This window comes from Xenopus laevis, chromosome 4L, assembly GCF_017654675.1.
Source record: "Xenopus laevis strain J_2021 chromosome 4L, Xenopus_laevis_v10.1, whole genome shotgun sequence".
NCBI lineage: Eukaryota > Metazoa > Chordata > Amphibia > Anura > Pipidae > Xenopus > Xenopus laevis.
Genome location: NC_054377.1, coordinates 54,961,422 through 54,983,199, shown reverse-complemented (window position 1 = coordinate 54,983,199; position 21,778 = coordinate 54,961,422). Strand labels below are relative to the sequence as shown.

The following is a 21,778-nucleotide window of genomic DNA, read 5'->3' as shown; positions in this document are numbered from 1 at the left end:
CTAGCTCTGTTCACTTGATGAGGTATTACTGACTGCAGACAGCAGGGAAACCACACGCTGCTAGTTATAAACCTGGAATAGTCTAGGATTATTGAGGCAGACGTGAAATATTTGCTAAGCTATTTGCAATTCTTTTCATTTACATAGAGAACTTCAGGGAAAGCAGAGATGCACACAGAAAATGGCCTGTCTTTCTCTTCCAATCCAGCCAAGAAATAAGTTCACCTCATAATTTCCTCAAACAGAAAGTCTCAGTAAAAGATAATTTAAAATAAAGTGGACAATAGATAGGAATATATGTCCTGAATGAAAAGAAACTCCGGGCTGGATTCATAATACAAGATGCAACACGGATTTAGTAGTACTTACAAAACACTGTCTGCATACAAGGATAAGTCTGTATAAATGCAGTCCTTTGTTTTCTTAGAGCAGTGTGATGTTCTTTTACCTCAGGAGAGCTCGTATATTGCAAGCAAAGAGGTGCTTTTGTGCACCAATAGCTGGAAGAGTCATTTGAATCTCTCCCTGCTTGTTCATTCTGCAGCCTCCTTTGTTTGTGATCAATATCCCACCTGTGGCCCATGTAGACAGATGAGAGCGTCAGTAGTAGTGGAATCTCAACTGTGCTTACACTGATTTGTGAGAACTACCAATATAATTGTTGATACAGCAAGAACTCTCTCCATATTTGTTTAGGGTATAAAAATAATTATATGTCATATACAGGTATAGGACATGTTATCCAGAATGCTCGGGACCTGGGGTTTTCAACCTAACATAGTTAGGTTGAAAAAAGACACATGTCCATCAAGTTCAACCATTTAACTCTATTTTAACCTGCCTAACTACTCGTTAATCCAAAGGAAGGCAAAAAAAACTTATTTGAAGCTTCTCCAATTTGCTTTAGAGTGGGAAAAAAATCCTTTCTGACTCCAAAATGGCAATCAGACTAGTCCCTGGATCAACTTGTACTATGAGCTATCTCCCATAACCCTGTATTCCCTCACTTGCTAAAAAAGCCATCTAACCCCCTTTTAAAGCTATCTAATGTATCATGGATCTTTCCATAATTTGCATCTTCATAGCTTAAGTCTACTAGAAAATCATTTAAACATTAAATTAACTCAATAGGCTGGTTTTGCTTCCAATAAGGATTGATTATATCTTAGTTGAGATTAAGTACAAGGTACTATTTTATTATTACAGAGAAAGAGGAAATCATTTTTAAAAATTTGGATTATTTGGATAAAATGGATTCTATGGGAGATGGCCATTCTGTAATTCACAGCTTTCTAGATAACAGGTTTCGTATAAAGGATCCCATATCTAATCATCCCTCTAACCTGTCTAAAGAATGCATCTCTTCCTCTCTTAGAAGCTGGAAATGCATTGCCATAGAGTACAGTATATACATTTCATTCCATTAGTGGTCATTTGTTGTTCCTCTGAACAGAAGTGCAAAAGAACTAAGGCCGAAGGAGCTCACCCATTAGTGCTCATCTCCGAATCACTTCTGCCTGGAGGGGGGCAACTTGCATTTCTGCTGCTCCCTAACTTGACTGTCTGAATGACTCGCAGCAATTCTTCATTGAAATAAAGGTGTGCTCTCTGACTAAAATAAATGACCTCTATATTGTGTTCTACACCTCAACAAGGGGCATCAACCAGCCTCTGTAATGATCTTCAAATTTACCTAGACATTTACCTATGCAGTAACATTTTCCAACAAATTCTAAGAGGCGTGGGACCTGGCTCTGCTATTTGGGTTGAAAAACTGGATAATACAAATGCAGAATTGTACGATTTTGGCACAGTCTGTAGTATACATAATTAAAGATTCTAAATTTCTACTTGCCTTTTGGACAAATTCTACAGGCTCATTGGATACAGTTTGGAGATCCAATTTAGATATTCTGACTCAGTCTGCCAGGTCGTTTACTTGTACTATGTGAGTAGGAGTGTAGTTTCTCTCAAATACTGAGACACAGAATGGCCAATAAATGGATATGAATGAATGAAGTTATGAGAAAATGCCTCTGAATCATCAGAAATGTTCTGCTTAATTTAGCAGACTTCTCCTGTTAGTTGAATTCGCCAAGGAAGTAATATAAATTGAGGTCCTATGGCCTGTGGTATGCAGATTTCACCTCTAAAATGCTTTGCTGGCCAGAAACTGGAATCTAATGGAATGTTCCCAGGATGGCTGGACATTCATAACTCATCCTGTCAGAAGCCAAGCTTTAAACTAAAAGAACAGGAGAGGAAAAAGGAGCTTTTGTGTACCAAAGCGGTTGATACTGCACATACAATTACAGCAAAGTTCTTTCTGTGTGTAGTTAACTGTTAACTCATTGGCTAAATAACTACCTCTAGAATGCAAGCTAGTTCTTTATTTAATTTTAGTATGGCATATCCGTGGTAGAGCCAGCACTGCATCATTCTCTAAAGAGAATATATCCGGTTGTGCAAAATAGCAACTCGTACCCTTTTATAAACAATATTTATTGTATGCATTATTCTATTTGCACAGTTTAATTGTATTATACTTTACTGTAAAATAGAAAATAAAGTTAAAATCAGCTGCAAAATGCATTAGAATAATACTTATTTTGGTACCAAATATAAACTCAGCCACAAGATATACAGTATACATCGATACTCTTACTTTGCTGCTTACCAAAAACTCTCTCTATTTTGGTGTAATTCATGGAATGAATGTGTTCTTTTCTATTTGTGTGGTAGAAATACACTACCCTAGGCTAAGTCCAGATAAATGGAAATGCGAACCTTATTCCTTATTTAATGGGAATTGAAAAAAAAAATTCCAGGCAATCAAAACAGATTTGGAAATACACTTTGATGTTTCAAAATAAATTTTTGATCTTATTATGTGTTTTTTTTTTTTTAAGTTTTATTTGCTCAGTATGAAAATGAGAAAGCAGTGGTTAGGCAGTTGTATACATCAAACAAAGTTAATGTTACAGTCTTCTCACCTGAGTATCGGAAGTATCAGTATAGGAATATCTTGTTTTAAATCAAAAACATAACAGGTATAATTTGTTTTTATTTTTCTTGCAGCAACAGCACCGTCTGCCTGCAACACTGATCAAGTGAGTTTGCTCCCAAGTACTCTGGGTTCCCCTCTTAAATCAAGTGGTTTAATCAAAAATGAAGATAGTGCTCCTATGGAGATGGCTGCTGATCAGAGATCCCCTCCTCTGTACAAAGTGCGTTTAGCTCTTAATAAGTCATGCTTCTCAGACTATCCTGCATATCTCCAGGAAGTATATGATCTATACTCAATGGCAATATGTATGTATATTTTTGTTTGTATAGGGCATGAGAGAAAGTAGGTCGTTGCCTGTTAAGTGTACAGTTGCCTGGGTCCTTGAATATGAAACTACTGCCTGGATTATTGTTCTTAGTCTATAGTGACCTCTAGCGGAAATATGTTTTGATATTAATGTAAAAGGCATGCGAATGCCGTGGCTACAGCCTTTCAAGAGATTTTTGTGTCCCTCTGGCATGTCATTTTATCTGTGAAAGAGAGCGAAAAAGAACTGACCCATGTTTTGATTAATTCACCCCTTCAGACTCCATTCCAACACCATCCCGTTCACCCGCATAGAATCCCCTCCCAATAGGTTGGCAGATCAATACGCTGTATCTATTAGATTCTACTATGCTGTGCCTCAGGCATGTAATCAGTTAGAGGACGCTACCCCAAAATCGACTTCAAACACCAACCCCTTCACCCACAGCGCATCCCCTCCCGGTTCGTGGATAACTGCCCCTTATACCGTGTCTATTCTGACGCCCTCCCTAGCCAATATTAAAATTGCACCTGACGCACGTTTCACCCTCAACCTGTGGGCTTTATCAAAGGCCTTTCATAAAGCCCGCAGGTTGTGGGTGTAGCGCGCATCAGGCACATTTTTTAATGCTGGTTTAGCATGGTGTTGGCAATGGGATGGTGTTGGAATGGAGCCTGAGGGAATGAATTGATTGATTCCTAAATCCACTTAACCATTTACTGGGATATGCCTGCGGCTGCAATATAGCATGTCTTTTAGGCAGATTAATTCCCCAATGCAAGTGACCAGCCCATTGCCTATCTTCATTCCGTCTCCCCGTTTCTAACCTTGTTTTTAATTGCTGTACGTACACTGGACAATTATTTTTTATATATTTTGGTTATTAAAAGCTACGTTGCATGCATCAGATGGGAGGGTGCAGAAACATAGGTCAGTTCTTTTTCTCTCTTTTTCACAAGTAATTTAGTATGTTTAATATGTTATAGAATGGCCAATTCTAAGCAACTTTTCAATTGGTTTTCATTATTTATTTTTTATAGTTATTTGCCTTTTTCGTCTGACTTTTTGCAGCTTTCAAATGGGCGTCTCTGACTCCCTTCTAAGAAACAAATGCTCTGTAAGGCTACAAATGTATTGTTTTAGTTACTTTTTTATTACTGATCCTTCTATTCATGCCCTTTGCTATTCATATTCCAGTCTCTTATTCAAATCAATGCATGGTTGCTAGGGTAATTTGGACCCTAGTTACCAGATTGCTTAAGATGCAAATTGAAGAGCTGCTTCATAAAAAGCTAAATAACTCAAAAACCACAAATAATAAAAAATGAAAACCAATTGCAAATTCTCAGAATTTCACTCTCTAAATCATACTAAAACGTATTTTAAAGGTGAACAACCCTTTTATTAAAAAAAAAAAAAGCATAATTCCCATACAGATGTAATCAGATTTTGGTAATTTTTATGTATTATGAAAACGGTGTATCCAACATTGGGGGAAAAAACCCTGTGCAAGCTCAGGATGATGCTTACCCATAGATACTTTCATATTGACCCTTGATTCCATATTTCATTATAGTAATATGGAGAGTGCGAGCAGCTCAATGATAAGTGAAAATGTCTAGTCAGTCTTAGTAGATGGGTCCAATTGGGCAGTTTACATTTCTGTACATAACTACTCTGGTCAGCATTTTCAACCAAGTGAACTCACAGGGAAGGGAATGATGCAGTGAATGCTTAATTTACCTATTACGATTGATAAAGGGAATTTATGTATGCACTGGTTTCAATTGCAGATATAGATACACATGACTTTTAAACCATTAAAATGTTTAATGTATGTTGTTGAAATGCTTAGAATCATATTTTCTCTATTTTTTGGGTTTATATCCCCATTATTGGTAGCTGTAGGTAGGGAAGGCCCTCTATGTGCCATGACACTTAAACTGACTCTGACTCTGACTTGGCAGTTGGTAAAGACTTTAGGATATCAAGTTCGGTTAATTGATTGGGCTGGTGCCTCCTTACTGAAGTTTTCCTGATGCTTTCCCAATTGTCTTCTCAAAATCTTAGACTTATCTGAAATGCTTTTTATAAATTACGGAACAGGTCTTTTGCCACTATTACACATTATCTTTTATTTTCAGACAACCACCATTGTATCTGCTCAGCAGAATCTAGAAAATTCATCACCCGCTGTAACACATCTCCCTGCTGATGGGGACCAACAGGCATCAATTCAAGTGCAGACATTCAACACAGAACCTCTGTCCACCATTCAGACCCAAGACATCGCACAGCCCGGTAGTTATCAGTCTGTGACCTCTCCGAGCCAGTGCCAGACTAATGATTCCATAATGCAGCCGACTGGACAATTTCAGACTATGGATAGCCAACCCAGGGACATGATGCAGCCAGACAGCACCATTGTCACACTTTCACAAATGGCTGAAGTCACTCCACAAGCTCAGCAGTCCACAATGCAAGAGCAAGCACAGACATTACAACAACAAATCACTACAGGCTTATTCACCTCCTCAAGTACTGTCGACCAGTTACAAAATGCGATAAACCAGCTACAGTCTGGTAGCTTTCAGTCCAGTGTGAGTGGTGGTAATACAAATGTAGATCTGGTCCAGCAGGTTCTGGACTCACAGCAGTTATCTTGTGTACTTTTTTCTGGACAAGGCACAAATGAAAGCAAGCAGGCCTCAGTTGGACAAGTTCAGGAGCGAATTAGTGCCGGCATATTCCAACCAGTTGGTTCAATACAAAGCAGTGCAAGTTCTGGGCTGTTTTCCTCCCCTGAATCTGTGCATTCCAGATCAGAAAATGTGCTTTCAGGTAGAACCGATAGCCTTCTCCAGCAGGCTGAAAATTCTTTGTCTAATCAACAGCAAGCCATGGAGACCACAGCAGCCCTAGTCATGGAGATGCAGCAAAGTATTCTTCCCTCTGCTGGAACAATTCAGTCTGACCTTTTCCAGACACAAAACTCTGGAACAGCAAATATTCAGTCTCCTGTCTATCAGCACCAGCAAGGTTCTCATTTAATCCCTAGATTGTCCACAAATGAGGAGATACCAATGCAGTGTGATATGTTTGCTACTGAAGCGGTTCCTGGAAATGAAAGCAGTGCAAGCCAGCAGCAGGTATCTTCATCTGGTTCAACTATGTTCCAGCCTTCCAGCTCTACGGATAATGATAATGCTTCAGCGCAGGCAGAGCACATGCAAAGAAATGTGTTTCAATCTATGGTTCAAATGCAACACAGCGGAGAAGCCCAGAATCAAGTCAATCTTTTTGCACCAGAAGACATGCTTGGAGTTCAGACAAGTGGAAGCCAACAGCAGGGCAGCCGACTTTTCCCCCCTGGAGACTTAATGACTCTTCAGTCTAGTAACTTCATGCAACAGCCCCCTCACTCGCACACTACAATTTATCACTCACAGAACACAATTGGGGAGAACCAGAGTATAAACCAGGAAACTCCGGGTTCTCTTTTCCATTCTACCAGCAACATGGTGCAGCATCAGAACAATGCATCTCAAGATCAGATCCAGTCTCCACTTTTCCATCCACAAAACCCACTGTCTGTTCTGCAGAGTTCTTCTGTCACTGCGGAGCAGACCTCTTCTAACCTATTCCTAGCTCAAAGCACTATGAACTCACTGCAGAACAATTCAGTGTCTCAAGAGAAGCAGCTCTCCTTTTTCACAAGTCAGAATTCACTCCCTCAGCTCCAACCTGCCCCGACCACAGAACAGCAAGCTGCCTTTCAACAGCAAGCCCAACTGTCTCACATTCAAAACTCAATGATATCCCAAGAACAGCAGCAGCAAGCTTCACAAAATATGTATCAGCCTCAGAACCAACAAACATCAATTTTCCAGGCAACTCGCTCAATGGTTGGGATTCAGAGTAGTCCATCTTCTCATGAGCAGAGACAAAACATCCTATTCAGCGCACAAAATTCACTGTCTAACATGGGATCCCCAGAGCAGCAGCAAAACATGCTTTATAATCCTGGACAGGAGCCAATGTCCACCCAGGAACAGCAGAATCAAGCTCTCTTTCATTCCCAGAACATGGAGTTCCAATCTCAAAGCTCTGTTTCCACTCAGCACGAACAGCAGCAGCAGCAGTCTCCAATGTTCCATAATTCTTCACAGCTTCAGCTTGTTCAGGCCTCCCCATCCTCTCCACAGCAACAGGTTACATTGTTTATGTCCCCTGTTTCAATGTCAGCCTTGCAGAACAGCATGAACCAACAAGACCTGCAGCAAGCCAGTCTATACACACAGTCTATGCAGGGCAGTACCCCGCCTCCTCCTCAGCAGTCTAATATGTACCACAGCTCTACAGGTGGAACAATGGGCCAAATTCAGGGTCAGCCAACATCATCCCCACAGGCATCAGGAATGTTTTTGTTTGGGATTCAAAGCAGTAAGTGATGTGACTTTTAGTAATAATATATGTGTTAATTTGAAACAATAATTTGAAAACTTGCCAAAAGGTGACAATTTTTTCTGTTTCAAAAAGCTCTCTGTAATGTATAGTTCTCAGCTGAATTTTGCTTGTAAAATATCTATGCAGACATTATTTTATGGTATCTGTGCAGGCAATAAACAAACAAAAGGGATGTTCATGCTGCAGCCATACCTAAATAATTATATTACAGCCTAATTTTGGACTGGATCAAGGCTGAAACTGCAGATATCCCAGATGGACCTATAAAGCACATGTTCACCATCTTAATATTTTATTAGAATCAGACAATTGGCGAAATAAAAATGAAGATATAATGGCCCTTATGGTATGGGAGAAGACTATGCAGCCATATAGTTTGGCCTGCTGTAGATGCTACGTGTCTGTTGCAGCCATCCAAAAACGGTGTGACATTCATGTTCAGCAGCAGCCCATCTACGCAATTAGCAGTGCCTTCTTAAATTAGTATGATGATTGTCTACATGCAATATATAGAGGAAGGAAGATGCAACCTATCAAACAAATACTTTACAATATTTTTTATTTTTGTAGCCTCTTTAGATTGCGGTCAGCTGATCTCCCAGGCTGCTGGTTCCATACCCGAGCAGATACTGGCTATGGCACAGTCTGGTCAATCCCAAGGAGATGCTCAATCAGTAACATCAATTCTATCCCAACAAATGACCGATAATCCATCAATGACCTCTGATCAGAACATGGAGAAGATCAGCGATTTGTTGGTATCTCTGCAGAACCAGGGGACCTGTTTGCCTGGCTCTTTCTAACCAGTAAGTTGGTCCATCCTTTCATTTCCCTTTATCTCATTCAAAAGTCTCTTTTTCCCCAGCTTTTCTCTTTTGTATACTGGTACCTCAAGGACCACAGTTAGTTAATTCAGATGTTTGTTCTTATTATAGTACATCTTTGCATTTTCCTGTGTTATTCTTATATTGGGAGCAGGAGTGGATTTTTCTGGTATAATAGTACCATGTTCTATTTATATATGTGAGATATTTTTCTGTGGTGGGGTAAGCCCCGTACCAAGTTTTTAGCAATGCTAGGTTATGATCTAGATGTCTGGCAGCAGCAAGAATTCTCATGTTAGTCCTTGCATGTTATAGATATGTTTGTTTCTGCAGTTTGTTTTTTTAAATTCTATTCTTGTTTTCTTTCAGGTAAAGCAGGAACTATGAGAAGGTTGCCAGACTTGCATAGTAAAACTGGATTATTCTGTACATCTACTATGGTCCAAACAGAATTGGTTTGTAGTGTCACGCCCCAGCCTGTTTGTGTCCTCTGTTGGTATTTTCTGACCAAGGCTACAAAGCCAATAGAAAGTCATACTCCAGAAAGCAATAGCTGTGAGAGGCCTGGTTTGTGGTTGTCATTCTGCCAGCTTTCAGGCCTGGACATTCAGCAGTCATTGCTTTCTACACCTGCACCTGTTGTAATGTTTACCATTTTGTTTGATCATTGTTCACATACGTCTGTGTGTAAAGTAGGTTTGCGTGTAAATATGTATGTACATAAAATGATAAAATATATTTTTGTCTATGAACTTTCCCTCAAGGAAAACCTATTTTGCCCATTCAAGAAGCTGTGATGTCTGTCACATGTAGTGTTAAACGTATACAGCGCTCATGCAGTTCTCATCACTGCTGAGTTAGCATTGCACATGGGTCAGTGAAGTGTTTGTGAAGTAAAGCAGGTCTGGATCCAAGGCAGCTGACCCCAAGAGGTCTGGCTCTGGAAGTCTCCTCTGTTTCTTTTAATCTTGTGTTTGTCTTGAATATGCTCCTTTAGGCTAAGCAAGGTGCTCCAGCTAGAACATATTCCTTTCCCTGGTTATGTCTTATATAAATGATTTCTCTGTCTGTCCCCTTCTTGTTACGTGGGAGGGGAGGTGGTTCTAAGCTCCCCATGTCACATCAGTAATGCTGCACTTTGTGTAATAAGAAGTCTTTCTCTAACTGAGTTGTATTTTGTTCCTGAGCCATGTAGATAAGTTTTATTGTTACCTTCCCTCTTTCCTTTGTGTCTGTCTGTCGTTTTCTTTAATAGCTCCTCAAAGGAGACTTTTAACGGTTTCAGTAGCGCGGGTTTTTGCCGACATGAAGGGAACCGTCTCAGAGAGAGGTAATTTAATTTTGAATACAGTTTTATGTCGTTCAAAACATTTGGATGGTTTTTAATCTAATGCGTTTCATTTTATGGAAAGCTATATTTTCTATTTAGGAACTGGCAGTTGCTAGATGTACTGATAAAGTGCATTAGCAGAAGTCTATATAAATATGCATATTAAAAGTTTATATAGATACTATATATATATATACATATACACTTTTGCACAGTGTGGCAGATTTTGTAAGTCTTTGGGGTATATTTATCAAAGAGTGAAGTTAGAGATCACCACAGTCCACTAGAGTGAAATTCCGCCACTCTCCATTCATTTTTATGGGATTTTTACAGACATATTTAAGTATGAGGTTTCACTTTCACCCATTGATAAATACTCTTTAAAAATCCCATATAAATAATTGGAGAGTGGCGGAATGTCACTCTAGAGGACTGTGCGATCTCTAACTTCACTCTTTGATAAATATACCCCTTTGTCTCTGTAGCTCCCTGTATTTGATATAAAGTGAGAACTGGATGTTTGTTGCTCCTTGGGCGCAGCTTCTAGTAGAGAGAGGTGGCTTTGTGGTGGTCCCTGCTGGGTTTTGTACATCAGTGTTTGCAGTCCAGATAAAATAATTTTTACTATATTGGTCAGTCTACTGTGTTCTGTCTTTCGGTACTTTAGTGTGATGCAAACACAGCCAGTGGCTGGTTCATCTCATTACCTTTGTTTCATAGCAAGGAAGTTGACTGCTGGACACATTACTAAATACATATTTTTTTTTTAAACCAAACTCTCTTAAACTCCGGTATTCCAATATGGCCGTAACATGTAGTAACACACCAATAAATACTAATTGCAGCAAAGATCTGCAGTGTTAGGTGTCCTCCATTTTCCAAGATGTCACTTTTTTTTTTTTCTTGGCTGGTTCCCTTTTATAAATATCCCAGTGGTGCAAAGGCCCAGCCTATCAGTATTTGTATACATATCCCCCCAAGAGCAGACCAGGCCCCTAGTGTTATATAAGCTCTAGAATTACTTCTATAACCTGTCCCATTTACCATCTGCTACTGTCTCCATCTGATTATTTTTTAGGGTGGATCCTGGATGTCAGATTCTCTGGGTGGCACTAGGAGTCCCACGCACTGAGAATGTCAAAAAGGGTTTAATTTGCCCCACTTTTTCAAACCATTTATAACATTTTCACTGCAGCCTATGGAGTTTTAAGAGTTCCAAGTTTGTGGCTATTTCTTTGTATCATCCTCGTGTCATGGATGCCATTCAGTAATTTATACTATGTTACTATTTATTATCCTTTATTTATGTAACACCAACACGTTTGTGCAATACTATACAGAGATTATACATCACTGACATCGGCCCCTGCCCCAATTGAGTTTACAATCTAAGCTTCCTATCACATTCACACATAAATTCTAGTGTAACCAGTTGTGTGCCCTTCAGCCTTCTAAAACCAGTTAGACATAGACAACCAGTTTCTTCTTTTGGTAGATCAATACCAACTCTCAGTATGGTAAACTGAATAACGTTCCAGTCAAACGCTTAAACAGGAAGTCATGGAAATGGTTTTACTTTTTTGCTGTTCAATGGGACCATTGTTATGTATAAGGGTAGGACTACACGTATGTTTTCAGCGCGATCCGACGAGCTGCGACAAAACACATGTGACAACGCATGTGAAAACGCATGTGACGGAAATAAGGTAAGAGAGAAATGTCGGATGAAGTCGGAGCGTTTATCCGACGTGACTGTCGGATGCAGACGCTGCGTCTGCATCTGACAGTCGTGTCGCGTCCTATCAACACTGCAACTTCATCCGACATTTCTATCTCTTACCTTATTTCCATCTCATGTGATTTGTCACAGCGCGTAGATTCGCACTGAAAACGTCCATGTAGTCCTACCCTAATAGTTTCCTGGTTGGGCACATCCCTTTGCTTTATGTTTTGTAGGGATGCACCAAATCCACTTTTTTGGATTTGGCCAAACCCCTGAATCATTCGCGAAAGATTAGGCCGAATACTGAACCAAATCCGAATTTGCATATGCAAATTAGGGGTGGAAAGGGGAAAATATTTTTTACTTCCTTGTTTTGTGACAAAAAGTCATGTGATTTCCCTCCCTGCCCCTAATTTGCATATGCAAATTCAGAGTCGGTTCGCCCGGGCAGAAGGATTCCGAACTGAATTCTGGATTTGGTGCTTCCCTAATGTTTTGGTTATTAGAAGTTCCTATGCTGCTGTATTACTAGTATATGTGCTATAACCATTGCAACAACATTAGTCCACTTTGTTTAAAGGAAAACTATACCCCCAAAATGAATACTTGAGCAACAGTTTATATCAAATAAAGTGGCATATTAAAGAATCTTACCAAACTGGTATATATATGTAAGTAAAGAAGAAGAAGATTTTTTTCCACTTTTTCCTTTCCTGACTCTAATTTGCATATGCAAATTAGGATTAGGTTCCGTATTCGGCCGAATCTTTCACCAAGGATTCGGGGATTCGGCCGAATCCCAAATAGTGGATTCGGTGCATCCCTAGAAAAAAGTTAATTTACATGAAGCAGGGTTTTACACATGAGCTGTTTTATTCAATAGAGACCTACATTGTTTGAGGGGTATAGTTTTCCTTTAACGGAGACTAATGTGCCGTGATGGAGCTACATAGTAGTGGTGTAACTACAGGTTATTTTGCCACATGAGAATATTTTTAGGGCTAAGCCTTAAGAAAATGATCCATTTTGCACACATAGTAAACAGGCTCTTGGGTCTCAACAGCTGCAGCTCTTTCTCTTGTTACTCAGTGAAAATCCAAATGCAGGACAAATCCACAGCAGTATTCTTAGACTGCAAAATCTTTTATTGGGAATGTAACCACACACTGGTTACATTCCCAATAAAAGATTTTGCAGTCTAAGAACACTGCTGTGGATTTGTCCTGCATTTGGATTTTCACTGATTGACTCGATTGGGGCATCAACACAGGATACCCTGCAGGATAACCAATCAAGCATATAAACGGTGAGCTGCAGTTCATCTTTACTTACAATAGACTGTTCTCTTGTTACTCCCCTTAGGAAGGAAGCGCAGATACATTTTGGGAACCAAACACTCTCTGTATTTTGTACGTTCCTCTAAGAAAACAACAATTTAGGTTGGGTATTTTTTTTTAAAAACTATTTTCTTTACTCATATATTTTAATGAAAGCATTTATATAGTCAAATTTAGATTGGGGGGTTATTTAAGAAAAAAATTGAATATTTAAAACACACAAATTTTACCGACTTAAAAAACTGAATCGAATTAGACTAAACTCGACATGTAGTAGAAAAAAACTCTTAATATCAGGAAGGCTACTAACATGTCTAAATTGGTCCAGTGAACACACAATCATGAGTTGTAGACTCTTGCACACTGTGTTGAAAGGACAAGCATGATGGCTTGAGGCCTAATCTGTGTCTAGTTAAAGGATAAGTAAACCTTTGAAATAAATAAATGTAAAATGGATGAGGGTACTATTGGAAGTACTTTTGTAATGTACATTCATTATTTATTTTGTTTTTATCCCAATATATTAAAGGAGGGGAAAAAAAACTCTACCCTACGTAGACCAACCTCCCTCCTCCCCCACAGCCTAACTGCCCCCCCCCGGACAAATGCCCTTAATTTTTTACTTATCCCTCCGTGCAGATGTGGCCTCAGGAGTTCACGGGCGCCATTTTCTGTGCGGAGTTTCAGCGTGTGCGCAGTTGGAGTAGATTTCCGGTCACGAACGACTGCGCATGTGGAGAAAGTCATGCAAATTTTACAAATTTACTCCAACTGCGCATGCGCCGAAAGTCCGCTCAGATTCAGAATGTGTTGGTGTTTATTTTTTGATGTATACTAACGAATTTTTTTTAAAAAAAAATTTGATGTTACTGGTCCTTTAATATGAATGAATTTTGTTACAACAGCGCCACCTGCTGGTCAGTTTCCAACCAGTCTGACCAAGTTGTCAAGGAAGTTGTCAGGAGAAATAAAGAGGCAGCTCTGATGTTCTTCTGCTTAGAAAAAAATTAGAAACCTTTCAAAAATCTTTCCTAAGCAGAAGAACATCAGAGCAACCTTTTTCTTTCTCAATAAGAAAAATGACCACTACATGTGATGTATTCTTCAATATCTTGGAATAAAAACGAAATAAATAATGAATGTAAAAGACAAAAGTACTTATAATAGCACCTTCTTCAATTTTACATTCACTGATTTTAAAGGTTTACTTACACTTTAAGCACTTCATGGTTAGAGAACTGATCAGCTTGGGTTGAGATTTTTCACCAATTTTATCCCTATGTAGCTGTTGCTGTGTCGAGATGAAGAAGCCTCATTATTTGGTAATTGTTTAGTTTTTGTCCAGTTCTCAGGCTTCAAGAATTTGCCTTAGTTGTTGTGATCGGTCTCTTATGTTGTACACTGAGCTGGCTCATATAAGTAGCGTGGGCTTGGCTTCTTCTACCTGCTGCAGTTGTGCAGTTCCCTGGGTAATGGAGAGTGAACATGGCATCTCTTGTTATAGAGAACATTCTTGTTTAGCCCACAGCATCGCAACACGGCAAACTAGTGCGGGACCAAGTTGTAATTCTATCACTTCAGTTTTGTAACAACGCACATGTTTTGTATTGTATGAATTATCTGATTTGTTTCATAGACAAAACCAGTCCCCACCTTACAATTGTTTGGCAGCCCTGTTGCAGACAGCATGAAGGAGGAATGGAACGGAGGCTTGGATCTTGCTCCTTATAATGTCATTTCCACGGAGTCCGATATCAATAAAGAGGGGAAGAAAGGGAAAAAGTAGATATCCAGTATTGTGGGTTTTTTTTGTAAATAGTAGGGTTCACTTACCAATACTAACGGGGGTCTAAGTGCTCAAGCTCCAGACCTTCAGCTTGGAGAGGCAATTTTGCATATTTATGTTCAATTGTAGGCTAGCACAAACCGGACTTAAAAATATTAAATAAAATATAATACCGATAAAAAGTAGTTTATTTAACAAAAAAGAACCTCTCATAAAATAGCCTTATGCGTTTTATGCATTGTGGGATTATTTTTTGAGATGTTCTTTTTTGTTAAAGGAGAAGGAAAGTCGTCTTCCACTTGGCGGTGCCAAATGTTAGGCACCCCCACGTGATTGTATTTACTTACCTGAAACTCGGGGCTGGTGCTCCTATCAGCAGAAAACTGCACTGGCCCGGGGTTATACCAGTGAGCACCACAGAGCAGTCTCCTTCTGGATTCTTTTTGCTTCAAATTTCCCAGGGCAGACGCATGCGCAGTAGAACGAAATAGCTGACTTTTTAGTTAAAGGTGCCTAACATTTTGCACCCCCAAGTGGAAGAAGACTTTCCTTCTCCTTTAAAGTGGACCTGTCACCCAGACAAAAAAAATCTGTATAATAAAAGCCCTTTTCAAATTAAATATGAAATCCAATTTAACATTTTTATTAAATTAAAGCATTCATAGCTGTTGTAAGAGCATTTAAACATGTCAGCTGTCAATCAAATATTGTCTGCCCTGGGCATAGAGGCTGGCAGACAATTACTTTCACTTTCCATTCAGCACTTCCTAAAAATCACTGCTCTCCACACATTGCCCTGTTCTCTTCCCTGTTTAATTGTGTAGCCAGGGCATGGGGATGGACATCAGGTCCCCCATTCTGGTGCACAAACAAGATTCTGAGATGATGCAAGGCTTGACTTAATAACAGTGTCCACAAAATGGCTCCTGCCTGCTTGCTATAATTATGAATTCCCAGACTGAAGGAAGCAATATTCAAATAATTTATTTAGTGTAATTAAAGTTCATTTTGCTGGACTAAAGTGATAAAATAGGCTTTTTGAATAATTTTTTTTGGGTGACCGGTCCCCTTTAAATAAACTACTTTTATCGGCATCATATTTTGGAGTGAAGTCCGGTTTGTGCCAGCCTACAATTGAACATAAAGATATTGTATCACTCATCCCATTGAATGTGCATTTGGGGATTTGTAAATTAGAACTGATTAACCCTAACATAGCCAACAGCATCCAGTGCAGAAGAGCAAGGAGCCTCCAGCACTCTAATGGTTCAAGCTTTTTCTGGAAATAGTATTTGTATAATAGTAAGTGCTTTTATTGCAGTTAGGGTCATGACAAACAAACATCTCTGACACTTCTGAAGCTGCTAAAATATACAAAGCATGTCATTGCCATGTAAAGAATATGGTGTTGTGAAGAGGAGAGCAAGAATCTGAATCTGAGCTCAGCTCTGGCCCTCGAACCTAGACTACCTACTGATACTGGCCTTTACTTGCCCCATTACCCAGTCCATATAGTAAGGCTTCATATTTATCCACAGGCAGAAACATAGTGTACATACATGGGATGATAGAAGCTTAGAGATTGTATGAAGGAATCGCGTACAAGCCCAGTATCCCAGCCTCTCTCCATGTCTGTTTCATGTGCAAGTTGTGCAGTGCGCGGCTTTGTTACAGGGGCTCCGAGGGATTTTATACCGGCTACTCAGAGTGTGTTCTGTTAGGGCAGAAATGTTTTTATTGTTTTTAGCAATCTTGTAATAATGTGTTACATATTAAACAAAAGATATTTTGCTTCTATTGGGACATTTGTATACTCTTTGCAATTATATTTCTGTATAGAGCTGCAATCGATAATAAAACTTTCAAAGTTTTCAGTTGTTGTTGCTTCTGTTTATTTATTAACCGCCTCCCTATTCCCTCTGTTTGCCTTATCTGCTGCATTTGTTATTGGTCTGTAGAATCATTCTGAACTTCATCCACTAGAGGGCACAGAAACCTTTATTGGCACTGGCATGTCTCCCTGTCTCAATGTAACACCAGGGGTGCTTCGCCAATGAGGCGGCAGTGCCCCACTAGGTACCAGAGGCAGCAAAAATGTTGCTCCTGGTACTTTAAGAGCGAATTTCCGGGGGAGGGGGGCAGCAGAAACTGCTGCTGCCTCAGGCAGTAGAGGGGCCAGGATCGCCCCTGTGTAACACTCATCCCTTGGGGGGGAAAACACTTAGGGCAGAGACATATGCTCCAATTTGGGGAGATTAGTCACCCAGTGACAAATCTCCTCTTCTTCGGGCAACTAATCTCCCCTTCCTGCCGGCTAGAATGTTAATCACCAGCGGGATGGCACTCTGAGCGCTTCGTTTTCTGAAGTCGCCCGAAGTTGACTCACGAGCAAAATCTCCCCAAGTCCGAGCGTGTGTCTCTGCCCTCACAAAAGGGAATTTATTAGATAAGTTTAGGCTCATAAGGGAGGAAGAGGAAATGTTACCCTTTGAGGGCTATGGCTCTCAACACACAGAGGGACTCATTTATAAATACCAGGCACCTGAGCAGTAACCCATGGCAACCAATCAAATCTTTGCTTTTATAGTTCAACCTGCAACTGGCTTAAAGGATCAGTAACATCACATTTTTTTAAAAAAATTTGTTCGTATACAATGAAAAAAAACCACAAAGACAAATTAAACTTTGAAATCGTTAAGTCTTTATTAAGAAATAACTTAACAAATGCTCCTCTTCAGAAAAGGCGTCAGGGCGACGATCCATCGTGGGGTGCTCAATTTCTCCTCCCTGGCTATCTCTTATTTAGAAGGCAGGGAGGATAAATTGAGCGTCGCACGATGGTTCGCCTTTTCTGAAGAGAAGCGCACGAGGAGTTTCAGTAAGTTATTTCTTAATAAAGACTTAGCGATTTCAAAGTTTCATTTGTCTTTCTGTTTTGTTTTTTTTTCGTTGTATTCTAACGAATTTTTAAAAAAAATTGGTTACAGGTCCTTTTAAAACAAGCTTACCACTGATTGGTTGCTATGAGTAACTGCCCAGGTGCAAATTTGCCCAGTGTTTATAAATGAGCACCAGAGAGTTTACATTTTAAAGAGTCCTCAGAACTGGCACAATTCTCCTTTACTATAAAACAAACTAAGTACATGTATGTATGTATGAATCTATTCTATGCAAATTTTATACAGGTATGGGATCTGTTATCCAGAATGTTTGGGACCTGGGGTTTTCCGAATAACGGATCTTTGCGTAATTTGGGTCTTCATGCCTTAAGTCTACTAGAAATTCATTTAAACATTAAATGAACCCAATAGGCTGGTTTTGCTTCCAATAAGGATTAATTATATCTTAGTTTGGATCAAGTACAAGCTGTTTTATTATTACAGAGAAAAAATAAATAATTTTTAGAAACTTGGATTATTTGGATAAAATGGAGTCTATGGGAGACAGCCATTCCATAATTCGGAGCTTTCTAGATATCGGGTTTCTGGATAAGGGATCCTATACCTGTAATTGGTCTTTGTATCTTACTGTATTTTTTTATTTTTTTTACTAGCCCCCCTATCCTGCCTCTTTCTGGCATGCAATTTAAAGAGTTGGTTTAAATTAACTCTTAATGCTGTGAGACAATTTGCTACTGTTTTTAATTATTTTGCTTTTTGTTCCGCAGCTCTCCGGTTTGTAATTGAAGCTGCTATCTGGTTGCTAGTGTTTAATGTACCCTAGCAACCAGGTAGTGGTTTGAATGAGAGACTGGAAGATGAATAGAAGAGGGCCTACAAAGAAAGAAATAATAATTTTTCTTTTTTTTGGATACTGGGGTCAGTGACCCCTATTTGGAAGCTGGAAAGAAGCAGAAGATGAAGTCAAATAATGCAACACTAAATTTTTTTTAAGACCAATTAAAAAGAATAGGACATTTTGTTACATTCTAAAAGTTATATTAAATGTGAACAGTGTCAGGGTCACCAAAAAAGACAGAGGCATCCGTTTTTATTATTATTATGTTTTTATTATCTATCTGTTTGGAAATCAGAATGCAAGATGAATAGTACAAACTGCTGCCTGGTTGCTGGGATAATAAAGCCAGTATCTGCAACCTAAACAAACAAGCTCTCCTTTAAACCAGACAATGTCGATATCCGCTGCCCCATTGCCCTTGCGCTCCTGCTCTGCCTGCACTGGAAGCATTGTTTCCGCTCAGGTGCAAATCCGCTTTCGTAAGGATTGTCTGGCCATTGCCTAAAGGGTTAAAATCCTGATGCTGATATTTCACCTGATTATCAGAAGCCCAAGGTTTGCTAATGTGTTTTTCCAACATACTCTATTTGACCTGTCCTGGGTATCCTTATTCACGGAAGGTTTAATCCACCGTCTTCTATAGGGGCAAACTGAGCACTGAATGTTGATACTGGATCTGAATCTTCTACACAACTTGCTGAACTGCTATACATGAGAGGGGAAGGCAACAAATATATTCAAACCCTTAAAGGAGACATATAGGATAAATGAAAAAAAAAAAACCCTAATTTTGTAGGCAGTTATAAGTAATATATGGTGTTGCTTTTACATGGTGCTAAAAATTTAGATTATCTTTAAAGAATATCCCCTTTATTAGAGCTCCCTATAGATGTTCTCTGGTCCCTGTTTCAAATGAGGGGTGGGCGTGTCCTCGCGGTCCCTGCCAGAAGCACAGTAGGAGGGGAACAGCCAATCACAGCCCTGCAGTCACACAAGCACAGACCGGCTTCAGTTCTCTATCAGGTCCTGCTAGCTGCTGATTGGTTCCTGTCCTTCAGTGCAGTGAGCTGAGAGCCACCGGCTCCCTGTACAGCCTGGGAGTTCAAGGATCAGGAAGTGGAAGAGTAGGGAGGGATTATTAGGGTTTATGCAGAAACATACCTCCCAACATTTTGGAAGTAAAAAGAGGGACAAAAAATTTTTTTCCCGCACGTAGCGCAGCAATTTTTTGACCACACCCCTTTCTGTAGCCACACCCCCTAATTACCATGTTTGTTTTACAAAATTTGGCAGGTTATGAAAGTTTGAAAATATTTCTCCTTATCTAAACTGTGTTTTTGTGTCTCAAAATTGTTGCAAAGTATCTTGTTTTTAGCTGTGGCTGTTCTGGGCTCTCTGCTAAAAGCCAATTAAGTGAGAAACTTTGTTTCTTTTTCTGGCTGTTCAGTGCAGAGAAAAGAGGGACTTTCCAGTACAAATGAGGGACTGCTGGTTGAGCTGTCAAAAGAGGGACTGTCCCTCCGAAAAAGGGACAGTTGGGAGGTATGCAGAAATATTCAATAAATTTAAATGAGTATAATGCACTGGTACATTCTTTTTTTTTTTATACACAAAATGTATGCTTTAAGTTAATGATGCAAACTCTCTCTGGTAGGGGCTACAGTGGGTCAGAAACTGATTGGCTGCTCTAAAATGGACGTTTTGGAGATTCCCAAGACTCGCTGTATAAATAGCTTATGCATTGCATGTATGCTTGCCCCCAAAAAATCTGTACAAGTGAAAAGATTTTATTTCTATAGGAATATTAGAATTCAGAATGTTATAGGATTTGGGAAATGATAGCAACCCTTTTCAAGTTTTCAGCTGTCTCCCTTTAAAAGGGATAGCGACGCTTCTCAGGTTACAACATAATTGAATTCATCAAAATATGCCTATATGTCCATTTTTCTCAATATGACCTTTTTCTATGTAAATTGGACATAGGTCACTTCTCCTTTAAGAGTGTGTTGGACTCCGAAATGTTCTTATGGTCCCCCTGGGGCTTGTCAATCAGGCTTTTCATGCTTAGGTATGTGACTATACAATAACAAAACTCCGCTCCTCCACCGCACTGCAAAACTCTTCTGTTCTGCTCATTTTTAATGGTGCTTTTAACTTATTCTGCATTACTTGATTGTGTGGCCCTTGTCTGCCTGCCTTCCCTGCACAAAAGGAATGATCTGTGCCAGGACTTCTTGCAACATTAACCTTTTAACCCCCAGAGCTGGAGTAGATCCCTAGTGCAGGAAAAGTCAAGCAGGCAGGAAAGGGACACACATAGTTACATAGTTAAATTGGGTTGAAAAAAGACAAAGTCCATCAAGTTCAACCCCTCCAAATGAAAACCCAGCATCCATACACACACCCCTCCCTACTTTCATATAAATTCTATATACCCATACCTATACTAACTATAGAGTTTAGTATCAGAATAGCCTTTGATATTATGTCTGTCCAAAAAATCATCCAAGCCATTCTTAAAGGCATTAACTGAATCAGCCATCACAACATCACCCGGCAGTGCATTCCACAACCTCACTGTCCTGACTGTGAAGAACCCCCTACGTTACTATATATATAGTAAGAGGGAATGGGTTAAAAGCACCATCTGAAAAAAACCCCCCCAAACCTGAGCAGTGCAGGAGAGGAGATTTTCAGAAAGAGGAGGCTTGTATTTTTTGCAGGAGTGGGTGTGTAGTAAGAGAGGTTGAAAGCAGTAGTACTCGCCCCATACAGAAAGTAGTATTCTCCATATGAGGAAGTGGAGTTTTTTTTTTTTTTTTTTTTTAAAAACAATATATTTTACACATCAGTAATTTTGAGATTAATCTTATTATTGCCATTAAAGTAGAGATCTAAGCACAAAACTAGAGGTGTCACTATCAATTTAACTGTTACAATACCAGTATGAAGTCTCTGCCCTGCAAAATACAGGCTGGGGCAGCGTGAAAAAACCCAGTGGCCCCACCAACCCAAGTCTGCTCCCCATCTGAAACTTGTGCACTCCACCCGGATGCAAATAAAAGTGAAGTGGTGTGAATGTGTGTGCACAGGTGGTGACCTCTATGTGTAAGGAATGCAATGTGGTTTGTAAGGAACTGGGTGTGGGGATGGTTGCCGGCGGCAGGATGAGTTTGTGACTGGGGTGGCAGCTACAGTTGGCCCAAGTCCAACATTGAATTCAGGCAAATAATGCATTGACCAGATTCCAAAAAAAAAG

The 21,778-nt window shown here is 39.6% G+C and overlaps 1 protein-coding gene across 14 annotated transcripts in view; it reads left to right on the top strand.

Annotated features, from left to right (window-relative positions):
- nfat5.L (nuclear factor of activated T cells 5 L homeolog) overlaps nt 1–11,319 on the top strand; it is a 57,754-nt gene extending 46,435 nt beyond the window's left edge. For 13 of the 14 annotated variants that reach the window (XM_018257929.2, XM_018257934.2, XM_018257935.2 and 10 more), the window contains 4 exons: nt 3,079–3,227; nt 5,459–7,757; nt 8,352–8,587; nt 8,975–11,319. In XM_018257929.2, the coding sequence (XP_018113418.1) occupies nt 3,079–3,227; nt 5,459–7,757; nt 8,352–8,584 (2,681 nt within the window). In that variant the 3' untranslated portion in view covers nt 8,585–8,587; nt 8,975–11,319. The remainder of the gene's footprint in view (nt 1–3,078; nt 3,228–5,458; nt 7,758–8,351; nt 8,588–8,974) is intronic. The other variant, XM_018257931.2, reaches the window with a different exon arrangement.
- Nucleotides 11,320–21,778: the final 10,459 nt, after the last annotated feature.